Source organism: Emys orbicularis, chromosome 1 (assembly GCF_028017835.1).
Source record: "Emys orbicularis isolate rEmyOrb1 chromosome 1, rEmyOrb1.hap1, whole genome shotgun sequence".
Lineage (NCBI taxonomy): Eukaryota > Metazoa > Chordata > Testudines > Emydidae > Emys > Emys orbicularis.
The window spans coordinates 326770763-326785622 of record NC_088683.1 but is presented as its reverse complement, the minus strand read 5'-3'; the positions used below and the strand labels follow the sequence as shown (position 1 = coordinate 326785622).

At 41.2% G+C, this 14860-nt stretch overlaps 1 protein-coding gene across 2 annotated transcripts in view; it reads right to left on the bottom strand.

Annotated features, from left to right (window-relative positions):
• Positions 1-14860, bottom strand: part of SPATA13 (spermatogenesis associated 13) — a 66228-nt gene that overhangs the window by 30369 nt on the left and 20999 nt on the right. For both annotated transcript variants that reach the window (XM_065408494.1, XM_065408502.1), the window contains exons 2-3: positions 9746-10108; positions 5604-5748 (exon numbers count right to left, since the gene is read on the bottom strand). In XM_065408494.1, coding sequence (XP_065264566.1) covers positions 5604-5748; positions 9746-10108 — 508 coding nt within the window. The remainder of the gene's footprint in view (positions 1-5603; positions 5749-9745; positions 10109-14860) is intronic.

Genomic DNA, 14860 nt, shown 5'->3' with positions numbered 1-14860 from the left:
CCCCTTTGAATAGGGGAATTGCATCGGTTCTAGAGGCAAGGGCAGGATTTGCCCCTACAGTCAAATCATGTACTCTTCAACAACCTGCATTTGTACTAATTTTTTGAAAACTGGTATAAAAAGAAAATCCTGAAATAATTTTAAAAGAAGTCATGGCGCTATATGTCTGTGGATGGGACTCAGAATTACTGATTCTCTATATGGAAACAACGTCGTTTAGCTATGCCAGTCCTGTTACTAGGGGCTGGTTTCTCTAGTAATATGCTCAGAAAACCACCAAGGGACTTTGCATACAGCATATCACAACACCCACAGAAATCACATGGTTTCCTATTGTACCATCTCAGGGAGAGAATGAAATGCCAAACTTATAACACAATATTAATGACGTTTGTTTACTAAAATCCAGGATCTGCTGCATTTTGAAGACGACCAGGGGACATGAAAAATACAGCTCTCCCTTCTGAATCATTGAACTGCACCATAATTCCCTGCTGAGAACAGACTTGCTGAATAATCACAGTTACAATAAGCTACCGTATATTATGAAAAGCACATATACAGCACAGTTGCAAGGTGTCTTGCAATACAAATCAGTAAACAACTAAAAAATGAGTCATCCATAGAAAATTCCTTTGCTTAAGTCATAAAAAGCCCCCCAACCCTGGGATCTGCATCAACGACTGAAGAATTCACACTGAACAAGTGCTGTCCAGACAAAATCCTAAAACTATAACATAAAACAGGTTCACCCCTTTGAATTACTCTATCACACCTCTGAGAATGTGAGTAGGCAGGTGAAAAAGGAATAGCATAAAATATGGACAAAAAAATTAAGTTAAGATGGTTAGATCTCACTACATTGAAAACTCCTTTCAGTAGCGACTCAAGGGACCAACAAATATCTGTTTGTTAATTATGGTAGCTGTCTAATATCACCTGGCCTTGGCCTGTGTGAAGTCAATAGTGAACTCTCATTGATTTCAATGGGACCAGCATTTGCCCCAAAAAGTTCTGTATGTCCTTGTGGTCCCAGCCCCATGCTAAGCAAGGCAGCCAAAATATCACATGAGTTATTGTGGGCCAGTTGCTTGTTGCACAAGAGGATTGGGGGAAGGGGAGAAGGAAGGGACTGAGGAAGCACAAATAACTGAGGACACAATCAGACATGCAGAAATCTAAATGACATCAACTGCATCCATAAATAAATGCAGACACAAAAAGAGAGGCCAAAATGAGGCATCCCTCACAATAAGAACACAACTCTGCACCAGCACCTCAGCAGGGCTTGCAGGGTTCTAGGCCATGTATATGAACATGCTGAACATAGGTCCAGCCACATTCCACCTCTTTTCAAGTTGTAACAACTGTACAGTTTACACAGTTCCTTCTTTCCTAGGAAGAAAGAAGAAACATCAATACTGCTCAGAAGTTGTTGCTTCAATATAAAAATAAAAACCTAATCTCAGGCTTTGGGTCTTAGAATCAGGTTTTTCCACGGTAGGATTTCTCATTGTCCTCAAGTCTGCTTCAGAGCCCTGGTCTACACTACGAGGTTAGGTCAAATTTAGCTGCGTTAGGTCAATTTTATAAGCAATGCGTCTACACACCCAACACTGTTCCGTCGACCTAAAGGGCTCTTAAAATCAACTGCTGTACTCCTCCCAGGCGAGGGGAGTAGTGCTAAAATCGACCTTGCTGGGTCGAATTTGGGGTAGTGCCGATGAAATTCGACGGTATTGGCCTCCGGGAGCTATTCCAGAGTGCTCCAATGTGATCGCTCTGGACAGCACTTTGAACTCCGATGCACTAGCCAGGTACACAGGAAAAGCCCCAGGAACTTTGAATTTCATTTCCTGTTTGGTCAGCGTGGCGAGCTCAGCAGCACAGGTGACCATGCAGTCCCAGATTCGCGAACAAGCTCCAGCATGGAGTGAATGGGAGACACTGGATCTGATTGCTGTATGGGGAGAAGAATCTGTGCAGGCAGAACTCCGATCAAAAAGAGGAAATGCTAATATATATGCCAAAATCGCACAGGCCATGGTGGAGAGAGGCTACAACAGGGACACACAGCAGTGCCGCGTGAAAGTTAAGGAGCTCAGGCAAGCCTACCAAAAGACAAAGGAGGCAAACGGTCACTCTGGGTCAAAGCCCCATACATGCCGCTTCTATGATCAGCTGCATGGCATTCTGGGGGGGGGACCCTACCACTATCCCACCACTGTCTGTGGACACCTGCAAGGGGGGAGTCTCACGCAACAGGGAGGAGGATTTTGTGAATGAGGAAGAGGAGGAGGAGGAGAAGAATGCGCAGCAGGCAAGCGGAGAATCCGTTCTCCCCAGCAGACAGGACCTTTTCCTCACCCTGGAGCCAAGACCCTCCCAAGGTGGGTTCCCAGACCCTGAAGCTGGAAAAGGGAAAAGATCAGAATATGTAAAAAAAAAATAAAAAAAAATGGCAAATTAACTATGTGACCTTCCATTATTCATTGGAACTACTTAAAAACTCTCTGCAACCACTGCCAGATCATTTCCCAATATTTGTGGTATGGCCCCGACAGAACCTTATTTTCCTTTACTTTCCATCTTTTTCCTGCACAGTAGCCGACCCCACCATGAAACTCTGATTGGCTGTGGGTGAGGGAGAGTTGTCATTTAAATCCTCTCATGTCCAGCTAGCATGAACTGTAACTCTAAATCAAACAAGAGTCAAGTCTGTTGGGAAATTCTGAATATTGAATCTAAATTCCCACCAAACATGTTCCTGCTACCCCTAACAAGAACATCATCTCTACTTGTGCCGCTTGCATATCAGAGACCCAAAAAACAGCTTTTAGTGGGTGTACACTATGCCCAGGGGTGAAAGTGAGCCGGTACGGCGTACTGGTAAGAAGCCGGTACTGGCCCATACACAGCAGTGCTTTAACGTCCCTGCCCCTTCCCCACCGTCTGTAGGGACCCCGTACTGGCAGGGCCACCGACAGGGGAGGCAAAAGGGGCAATGATGTTAAAGCGCTGCCGCCGCACTTTAACGTCATTGCCCTTTTTCCTCCCCCCCCCCCCCCCCCGGCCGCTGACGGGAGGAGGGTGAAAGGGCAGCTGCCCCAGGGCTGGCGATTTAAAAGGGCTCGGGGCTCTTGGCCACCGCCGCTGCTACCGCAGCAGCGGCCGGAGCCCCGGGCCCTTTTAAATTGCTGCCAGAGCCCCAGGTGGCGGGGGCCAGGCAGCGCGGATGGGCTGGCTGGGGGAGGCGGAGCCCCCAGCCCTGCATCCCTTCCGCCCGAGGCCCTGCCCCTTCTGTGGGCCAGAGCCGCCCTCGTACTGGTAAGCATTTATTATTACTTTCACCCCTGACTATATCTATAATTTTATATTAGGTAACACAAAATAAAACTTTCCTGTAACTAAGAAAAAATAGATATATTGCTCTTGCTGTCTCCTAATATTCCACCCACTTGCCATCAGGGCTTTGATTTAGAAAGCTATTCACGTATGACTTTTGTAGTTATAATAACTAGTTTGCTAACGTAATATCTAGGTATGACCAGCATTGCTTTGATTTCACTCCTTTCCCAAATGACAGAAATCCTTACTTTCATAATCTGTTATCCTCAAACATTTATATTTATGAAACCTTGGATATACTAAAGCTAAAATAACAAAGAAGAAATTAATCTGAGGTAGCTGTATTTGTTAGCCAATGCTATTTTTCCAAAGATGAAACAGAAAGCATAACTTTAAAAAAAAATCCCCACTTTGTGATATTTAAAAGCCTGATTTCTTCATCCTAACTCATGATGGATTAGTTCCTTACTCAGTGAGAAGTCCTACTGGAATCAATGGGATTACTCATGGAGAGAGGTACTACTTAATCATTTCAACTGGACTATAAATTCTTCTACACTTAGAACTGTCTCCAATATTGTAATATATATACACACACAATCTCAATACTACAGCCAGTAATTCCCAAATTGTGGTCCATGGAGCACCTGCTAGTGATCGGAGAACTGGCTGGTCCCATTTCTAGCTGTGAAATTACATTAGAAGAGGCTAAAGGAGTGAATACTAGACCTTGAATACTTACCTAATATTACTTTTCCATCTCAGTGATTGTCTTCTGTGGATTTTAGCATGCAGTATGTAAATACCCTGATAGCTAAAATAATGTATTTGTGGATTAAGGGTCTTCCTTCCCTGGAATTTAGATAAAGTTGCATGATCTAGTTAACAATTCGACTTGGAACTGGTATGAATCTGCAACAAATACAGGCTCCTGAAAAATTATTTGATTAATGATCTTAATTTTTACAAAAGAAACACTGAAAGTGCTATTTGATAAGATCTTCCACTTCAGTCACAGTAGATCCTGATTTCAACACTACTTACTCCATGTATATATGGAGCAGTACAGTGAAGATTTGTAAGTGGCTTTACAGCAGCTATTCTTTAGAATACTGAAGTGTAGGGGCCTGAAGTGAAGAATGCACATTGACTTTTTAGGCCCTTGATAATGAAAAATGAGTAAAATTGTTCTCTAGTATCTGAAAAAAGACAGATGGTATTGACCAAGCTTCTCTTTAACATCTCCTGCCAATTAATGATTTATGAGACGATACTATTGTTCTTGCTATCAGCTTGAGATAATGTGGCAAGTAAGTGCTAATGATAAGCAGAACTGGAGAATAAATGTAAGGTGCAAATCAAAAGGACATTAAAAGACACTGCTTCAAAAAGGCTTTTGATTTTACAGTCCTTTCTAAGGATTTGTACTTTACATAAAACTGGATAAATGTCATGGGCTACATTCATTCTTGTAGTAAGCAGGTGCAACTCCCATACAAATCTCTGGGACAAATCCTTTGGTGATTTAGGGTTTTTCTACATTGAAAATTAATCTGAATTAACTAAAGGCGTGAATTTAAAGTGCTTAGTTAAAGTTCATTAAATCCCTCTCTGAACACTCTCTTTCAGCAGTTGCCACTTGACTTCTGAATGAGAGCCTCCACACAAAGGCTTAGTGTGCTTTAATGGGCTTTAAACTTATACCTTAAGGGCACGTCTTCGCTAGCTACGTGGCAGCGCTTTAACGTGGCTGTGTAGTCGTGGCATAGTGACCTCCACGAGAGGAATAGCTCCCAGAGCTGGTGCACTGTCTACACTGGCACTTTACAGCGCTGAAACTTGCAGCACTCTGGGGGGTGTTTTTTCACACCCCTGAGCGAGAAAGTTGCAGCGCTGTCAAGTGCCAGTGTAGACAAGCCCTTAGTTAATGCAGCCTACCTTTCCACAAGCCTTCAGAGAGCAGTAGGGAGTACATGGATTGAAATATGAGTACAAGTGGTAAAGGGGAGCAACTTGAATCAATTTACCATTCAGTGGGTGTGCAACACAAGTGTAACTTGAGCGTAGCAGGACAAGCACTAACAGGAAGGTATAAAATAAAGCAGCTTCATCATAAGCTACTTTACCATTTGCATCAATTTACATCCTATGTGTAGTTTACACCCACCATCCAAGGCACTGATGAATTGGCCCATTCTCTCCATTTTTGTAACACATTTGGTTTGTAACCCCTTAAAAAGACCTGTAAAACTTACCATTAGATGCTCTCATTTGCCGCCTCCGTCCCACTCGATCCAGGCCAATGGGGGTGCTTTGTGAAAAGGTGAAGGGCCGGAACCTGGCTGAAACAGCTTTATATGGGGGAACTTGGTGGGCTGGAACAGGAGGCCGTGTTATTGGCTACAGAGAGAAAAAAGAAAATCCATTATTATTAGTAGTAAAAGCTACTAGTAAGCTAAAGACAGCTACAGGTATGAAACAGGGTTTCCTTACACTCTCAAGCTGACTATATGGACACTAAGAACCCCTAGTTCAAGCAGTCATTAAATTGATTGAACACCACATTCCATACACAATATTATGGTAAATATCTTATAGCATTAAGGTTCTCGGTTATATTAAAAACTCCATAACCTTCTGTTACGTTTAGTGACACTGTATATTCTGCTTTACAGTCTTCACTCCATAATATTCCATGTCTAAAATGCTCTGGTAGCTAACATCTCAGAACAGTTTACTGTAATGTCAGCCAACTGTAAATATGTAACAGAATGGAAACACTGAAAAGAAAAATAATAGAAATTATACAACCAGGTGTGTTAATTTCCCAGAATGTTGTTCGAGATAAATGTCCTGCTGCTGAGGAACACACTTTATAGTTAAACCAAAAAAAGAATCTTAAACCTGATTTTTTTCTTAGAGCTTATCTGCATGGCCCCTGGACTACAGGGGTGTGAACTGAAGTGTTGCACTGTCACTGCCCTGTGTAGATCCTGCTAGCATGAACTAAAAGGTACCTAGATCACGTTAATGTAGTCCTGTTTGAAACAGGACTACATTAACGCAAATTAGGCACCTTTTAGCTTCTCCTGCCGACCGACATAGCTACTGCCATTCATGAAGGTGGTTTTATGATGTCGACAGGTGAGCTCTCTCCTGTCGGCATAGTGGCTACACGAGCGATCTTACAGCAGTGCAGATGCATCGGTACAGCTGTGCCGCTGTAAGCTCACTAGTGTAGACATGGCCTTAGCCTCTTAATTGTTTTTCCTCTTAGGCTTGTAAATTAAGCATATAGAAACACCAGAGCCTCTCTATGAACTATTTGTTGACCCACTGGTATGACACAAGTGATTTACTATTGCTTGAAAGCTTTTTCCTCCCACACGAAGTTGTCAGACAAAACAAAACGAGTTAACAGCACTTTTTTCACATTCCACTGATGTTCAACACTTTCCAAAAAAAAATCTGCTACATGAAAATTAGGCTTTAAAAGCTCTTTATGAAATAATTCTGATATATGTGTTCCTCAATCATAAGTCTTTTTCATACATTTTAAGTAGCAATTTAACTACCAAACACCGGACTGAAAAATATCTTGATATATTTTAATATGATCTAATTATTATTTCATTCTTTACTAATTATTTTCTCCTATGGTATATCAATATCTCAGAACTGCACTACTGAACTAAAGCAAGAAAAGCAACTCCAAATTGTTCCATAACAAACACCCAATATCCGCAATGCCAATTACTTTTAATGTATTTATTCCTGGGCAATTATAATTTAATCATTAAAGTCTTGATCCTCATCCCTTTGTAGGCAACAGAAGAACTGCCATTGAACTTCAATGGGAGCAGGATTGAGACCTAAATGTCCCTTGTTATGGTCATTAAAATGTACCTACCTAAGTTGTCACATATTTTTGGTCTTAACTCCAAAAACAATGTATTTATTTAATCCCATCTTTGTGGCAGCAAAGCTGCAATTAAAAAAAACCTATTCTGTTCTTTGACTCTTCATTAACTGATGCATGGAAGCTACAAGAGGAAAGCACTGATTTGTTTCCAGTGGGAAACAGGTGAGGTTATTTTTAAATAAGTTGCACACTGTAGCAACGATTGGTTTTAAAAAAATGACAACATATTCCTGAAATCCTTGAGGTAAGTCTCAAAAAATATGGGACACCTTTACAGGAGTACTTGTTAGTCTCTAAGGTGCCACAAGTACTCCTGTTATTTTTGCGGATACAGACTAACACGGCTGCTACTCTGAAACCTTTCAAGGTAGGTTGGACTTAAAGCCCTAACAGTATTAAAGAGCACCTCTTGAAAACCAACTAATATTTATTTACAATTCATGAAGGCATAGATCTGATAATAATGCTAATGGCTCACATGAACACAAAAAGTTAAGTATTTAATGAACTAATTAAACAATATAGATGTTTTATTAGGGACTGCAGCATTGGTCTGTACACAGACAAAACTTCCATTGATTTCAATCCGTTTTGCTGGAAAAGAGTGCAGGAGGATCCAGCTGTTTTTGATCAGGAAAAAGTCAAGGACAACTATATTATACTACACAGCGAAAGAATTACTGACTACATAAGAATATCCATGTTAAAAAATAGTTTTCACAGGAAACTCTGAAAAACCTGTCATTGTTTTAGCATTCCTATTCAGGGAGTGGGATCATTGTTTCTTTTCAGTGGGGGCCTTGCTTTTAATGACACTGCATTGAATTTCCCAGCATGAGGTAGAGTCTCATGAGGACAATTAAGACTAAGAGCAATCAGGTCTCTTTAACAACTTCAAAGTACTTTTAAAGGAAATGCTATAATTTTTTTCCGTGTTCAATCAATTTAGCAATTGCTTGTACTAGGGGTTCTCAAACTTTTTCGTTACGTGGAGAACATGTTAACAGAGAGAATGCATTGTGGATAGGACTTGAGACCAAAGTTCTCTTACTATCTGTAGAACATGTACAACTAAGCAGGCTTCTTTTCACTGCCTCAACTCTGCTGTAGACTACCTCTAGGGGAGAGAGGGGTGCTTTCATTTCCCAAATTTATTCATTCCTTGACCCCTTAGCACAGCCAACAAAGGGGCCAGTTCAAGTAGTTACTCCTGGGGGCATTCTGCACCAAAAAATTCTGTGCCAAAAAAATAAAAAATTCTGCACACAGTATTTTAAAATTCTGAAAAATTCTGCAAATTTTATTTGTCAAAATACCACCACATAATCACGCCAGTTTCAATTATTTTGGTAATTTATTTCAAAATGCCTGACTACAAGTATGTCTGTAACAATACAGACAGAAAAAAATTCCCCCAGGAGTAAAGAGTTAAAGAAACCCCTATTACAACCCAGTTCCTGTTTCTCTGCCCCCTTCCACTCCCCCGAAGCCCAGGCATCCAGAGGGAGAAACCGCCCGATGATCGGTCCCAGGCATGCATGGAGTTTCCTGTGCACCGCCCTCTCCTTCCCTCAGGACATGCTGGGATCTGCAGCTGCCAGGAACCCACTAGCCCCCTCCCCCTCCCCTGTAGTGTCTTCATGTGCGAGCTGGGCTCTGCTGGGTCCAGCAGCCCCTAGTGGCGGCCAACAGCACTGCAGTCCATTTTGTAGGGGAAAGAAAATTCTGCCTGCACAACGTTAATTTCTGCAAAATTCTGCATTGCACACTAGTGCAGAATTCCCCAAGGAATAAAGTAGTGTATGTTTTTCCTGTGTGAATACCTGTCAATTAGAAACTGGACTGAGACCACTAATTTCTCACAAGCTACCCAAGTGCTGTCAGATTATATCAATTTTGTTTAGCTGCTGCTCGTAAGCATATTTAAGCGAAAGAGATTGAACCTGAGCCACAGCCCATTAAAGTCAATGGAAAGACTCCATTTCATGTTAGCAAATCCCTGAGACATCCAGTCTGAGATCCTGGTCTGTTCTACAATGTTTTTGAATGGATTATCCATTTAACTATACGTGCGCTAATACCAAGCAGTTCATACCCATAGCTTTTTAAGAGGCTCACTTGGTGAGAGGTGCATACAAATAATTCTACATCCTGTGTGTTGTAGACTAATCAAAAATACATGTGACCTTATTATAAACAAATAAGCATTTTTAAACAGCTACTGGAAATAACGTCCCAAGAAAGAAAGAGGGTTAGTTTACAATGCAAGCAAGATTATCCAAAAGTCAAGATCTTATGTTATGGTTTATTTTACAAAAAATTAGAGACAAGGAAAGCGAAACAAAGTATGTGATGTCAGCTTGGAAAAAGAGAAGAAAGGAAAGGAAATGTCCACTCTATTTTCTAGCTTGAAGATAAAGGCAAGGAGGTGGAAGAGTCTTTTGTAGTTTGCAGAGAGCACATCTTATATCTTACTTGTGTCAGCAGATCTTCTATTTCTTCTGTCTGGCTGCTCCCATAGAAACTGACCCCACCTATTACAGAGATGGGTCTTCGTTTTCGCCCTCTTTGGAGACCTACTGTACTGATTTGAGCCGTAGACTCCACAGAAGCCAATCCAGGCTGACTTTCATCATCTACACAGTCTGTTTTCTGAGACTCCACTGCAACTGAATCTTCTGGTATTGAGAAACTCCTGATTGCCAACTGACCATAGTCTGAGAGTGGCCTTGGCCGAGATCTTTTTCCAGAGCCCCATCTTCTGGGAGTGAACTTTTGTGCATCTGTCCTTTCTTCATCCTGGGATGGGGACATCCTCCACTGGTCATCAATAACAACCTTTTTAAAGGTGAACAAGTCAAATAAGCCACAGCATTTTCAGATACAGAAAAAATTAAAATATGTTTTTCATATGGCATATGGTTTAACTTGCTATAAAAGTGTTACAGTACCCATAAACAACACCATATTATAATAAATGAAACTGACGCTTCAGGAACAAATTAAATACATAACTTTGCCACAGAGACATTACACTGTATGTAATGGCTAACGATGACCCATCATCATAAGCACGAATTAGGCAAATGAGCATTGCTAACAACATTACTATGATTGGATTATTATCTTCCCAGTGGCAACAGATCCTGACATAAATACCGAATTTGCTGAACAAACAGCCTGAAAATAATGTCTGCACAGAAAATATGATACACGGTTTTCTCTTTTTTAAAAGAGCTTTATGCAAACATTTAACAGAAATGTATTATTCTGCTCTATTTTCCTTTCACAATGAAAAGAGGTAACACTGCAGGCAGCTAACAAGGGTAGCTATGAACTCGGCGACTGAGCACTGAGTCTGGGAATCAGGGGAACTGAGCTCTAGTCCTGTCTCTACAAGGGACTTAGTGTGTGACAATGGACAAGTCATAGGATCTACTGCTTCAGTCTCTAAAATGAAGATAGCCATGCTTACCCCCTTTTCAAAAGTGTTGTAGATCTGCTGGTGCTATGCGTACAGATTGTTAATTACTTTCATGAACAGAGAATTTCAGCCAGTTTCATTGTGACTTCGTGTGGGCTTTGGTTCATCTCTTCCACAAGGCCAAAGCATGGATGCTTGAAAGGGAAATCTGAACTCTTACTGTGTTGCCTGATTTACAATGTATTTATCTATTTAGAACAATTTACATCTATATAAAATGTAATTGCTAAGATCAACCCACTGAAAATAATGATGTTGCACACTATGGGCCCTCAGGGCAGTGTGTAGGGGAGCAACCCATGGGAATTGCATAGAAAAGGGATGTGGAGTTGAATGGAGGAGAAAAGGCTGCTCAGCTGCTTGCTCATCTACAGTACATAGCCACAGGCATCCTCTGTGCTGCAGCTTAGCACAGGGCAAAATCTGCATGCATTTGGGGTAGTGAACTGTGGAAGAATTTGTAGGGCATGTGGTCTGTGTGTTTTTCTCTTAGTAGAAGTGGTCTTAGCTTACATAGCAAAGTCACTTGTGGGTTAACATAGCCGTTTTTTGGCATTAAGTTCTGCTCTGTGACACCTCCAAAGACGAGCACAAGATGCATATACAGATAGTCAAAAAGAGAGAACCAACTGCAGGCCAGCACATCCACCTGCCACACCACCAATACTGGGGGGAAGGAAGCTTGATAGGTGCATAGAGGGATGTCAGCTCTAGAGAACTGCAGGATTCAGTTCAGTGTCCTTAGCTTCTTTCCCTTGGCCTTTGTGTCTTAGTAAGGGAAGCATGTGGCAGAACAGCAGCCCTCCAATTCAACAGAATTTTGTAGGTATATTTTCCCATTCCACAAATTTTTATACCAAAGGGAATAACTTGGCCCTATATTACGGTCTTTGTGTGGTCAACCAAGGCTGCTTCAATGAAACCATCTTTGACCCATGGTGGAGCCAATTGATTGTAACAGAGATTTCAGTCCCTTGTGTCATGATAAATGCAACACAGAAACTCTTTTAAGCAGCTTTAATAGTACACAAGAACCAGAAAAGTGCTGAATCTGCTACAAATGGCATAATGCTCTGTAGCAGAGAAACAACTTAACTTCTTGAACAATTTTGACTGAGAACCAAAAGAGAAAGAGAGAGAAGGAAAATAGTGTCCCTGGGTTGACAACCAACTTGGATGGATGCCTGATGAGATTTCAAACAGCTGAATTAGAAAGCTCTTTAAAAAAGACAGGCTATAATGGCTATAATGAATCATTGCTGAGCTAGCAGACCCAGTTGTAATAACTCAAACATACCACAAGCTTGTGCTGTTTGCTTTCACTTCCTTCCTTCCTTCCTCTCTTTCCTCCAGCCCATTTTTTTTATTATAGCTTGCATTACAATTTAGAAAATAGGTACTATCTTCTCAGTGCTTCTAAATAACAAATATTTCAGCCTGCCATATTACATTTATGCGAACATTAAAAGATTAGAAATGACACATATTCAGCAAACAAGAAAGCACTTAAGATACAATATTTGGTTGTCAATTAGAGCAGGGCACCATGACATTTCAGCCATTTTCTATTGCTGGAATTTTATATATTCACAGAACATGCACAATCTATGTCTGCCCACCTTTTTGGAAGGGCACCATCATTAAGCAGCCAATTTTTGTTGGTCCTTTGAGTGCATCATTGTGTGCAATAATTTTAGGTACTACAAGGAATTTGTAGTCTAAATATTTAATTTGATTATTGCAATAAGAGGGGGGAATCAATACAGGTAGCATTCTGCACTAAATTATTCCACTGACAATGCAAAATTTATTATTATAAATAGAGCAAATAGGTAAACTATGAATTCTATTGCAATTTCTGTAGAGAACAAATAAAATTGATCTCAAACAAATCTATAGATCCTAGCAAATGGCTAGTACTTTAACTGGTGTAAATAAGGTTCGCTCCACTGAAGTCAATGGAGCTATGTCAGTTTGCACCAGCTGAGGATCTGGCATTTAAAAACTACTCCTCTGATAGCAGCAGCAGAACACAGATTTAAGTAAGGTCCTAGAAAGACCTACCTTAGGGTCTGACACGGATAATGGAGCTCCACATACACACTGAGGGTACGTCTACACTTACCGGAGGGTCCGGCGGCAGGCAATTGATGTTCTGGGATCGATTTATCGCATCTGGTTTAGACGCGATAAATCGATCCCGGATCAATCCCGGAAGTGCTCGCTGTCGACGCCGGTACTCCAGCTCGGCGAGAGGAGTACGCAGCATCGACGGGGGAGCCTGCCTGCCGCGTCTGGACCCACGGTAAGTTCGGACTAAGGTACTTCAAATTCAGCTACGTTATTAACGTAGCTGAATTTACGTACCTTAGTCCGAAGTGGGGGCTTAGTGGGGACCAGGCCAGAGAGCAAGGAGTTGACTTGAGTCATTCTATATTTTTGTTTTACATGTGTTTTTTTCTTAGAGAAAAACACATCTGAACAGACCTGCAGTGCAACTAGTAAGGCAAAGCATTCATTCCACGACCTTGTACTTTTAGACTAAGGAAAGAACACGTCACATATCATCTCCTAATCTGCTGTTCACACTCCCATCTTGAGCAATAAACCTGTGCAAACAGACAGACTGTTCTCCATTTGCAGCACTCCACCTAAAGTACAGTAGCAGATCCATATAGTAGTGCTTAATTTCTGTTTTCCAATACATGATGCTAAAGTACGTCTATTTTTAGGCCTAGATATGTAATCGATAACATAAAGCACTGATACAACATAGAACATAATCCTCCCAAAACCAAAATCATAATCTCACTCCCACTGGTGATCAGTTACTTGCTAAGTAGTAGTCCCACTGATGTCAGTCAGAGGACTCATACAAGCAATTGCTTATCAGTGGGAATAATGGGTTCATTATCTAGCAGGCAGCCCCGATCCTGCAAGCATTTAAGTATGAGTGTGACTTGTGACATCAGTGGGATAACTCATATGTGTGCAGAATGTACAGGACTCAGGCCACTAGGCCCCAGTCTTGATCTCATTTACACTGGTGTAACTCAACTGACTTCAAAGGTGTTACTCCTGCTTTATACTGGTATAAATGAGATCAGATCCACACACATTACTATCATCAGCATTTGTAAAGAGCACTACAGGTGTGCATACTGCTTCATGTAGGGTGAAAATCACCCCTGTGCAGTGGGTCCAGCACACACCTATGCACCATTTCAGTACAACTTAAACCACCACCACCTTTGGATGAATTTCAACACTCCAGGGGAATTAAAGGTCTCACTAGGGCTAGGTCCACACAGGAGTCTCCAAAATTATCCTACTGTTGATCTAGTTCTAAAGCAGCTCCATTAGTGCTAGCAATGGGGAATCAGTAGTGTTTTATATTTCTAGTGTAGAGAAGGCTCAAGGCTTTTGTCCTTGCTCAGAGCAGGTCTAGATCACATAACGGTAAGAACACTGGCAGTCGCTCTACACTAGCGCTCATGGCTAGCACCAGTGGAGAAAGCTAATGTTGGGGAAAATTCAGAAAATCCCCAAAGCAGGCACAGCTTGAGGGAGACCTTAACTCCTTGGAGTGCTGAAGTTTCACCTTCCCACAAAGTTTAAAAACAAAATGTCTTAAAAAGAAAATTAGAGAGTTAGGCTGAAAGATCTGTTCTTGTACAGCAAATACTGTATTCAAATCTGTCCACTCTTCCCTTCCCTCATCACATCACGTAAATCTAAAATTAAACTCTTTGGGGCCTTATATTTCTCTTTACACTGTCAAGTCCCCAGGATTCTTCCAAGCACTGTAAAGGATAATAAAAAAAATAAACAAACATAATCACTGTTCAAGCAGAGTTCTAGTTACTTGCACTAAGTGGGAGAATAAAGGTTGTCTGGGGAATTAAACAATGCTTGAAACACTCCATTTTTCTTTTAGTATTTCCATAGTTTTTATTTTTTCACCATGACAGCATTCCTAAAAACGCACCATCCTTACATGAATAGTTGCTAAATCAGAGCCATTACTTTCTCTGACTATGTAATATCTCACTGTTAACCTCTTGTCTGTGGGCTGGCTGATCTCACAGACAGGGGGCAAGCTACAG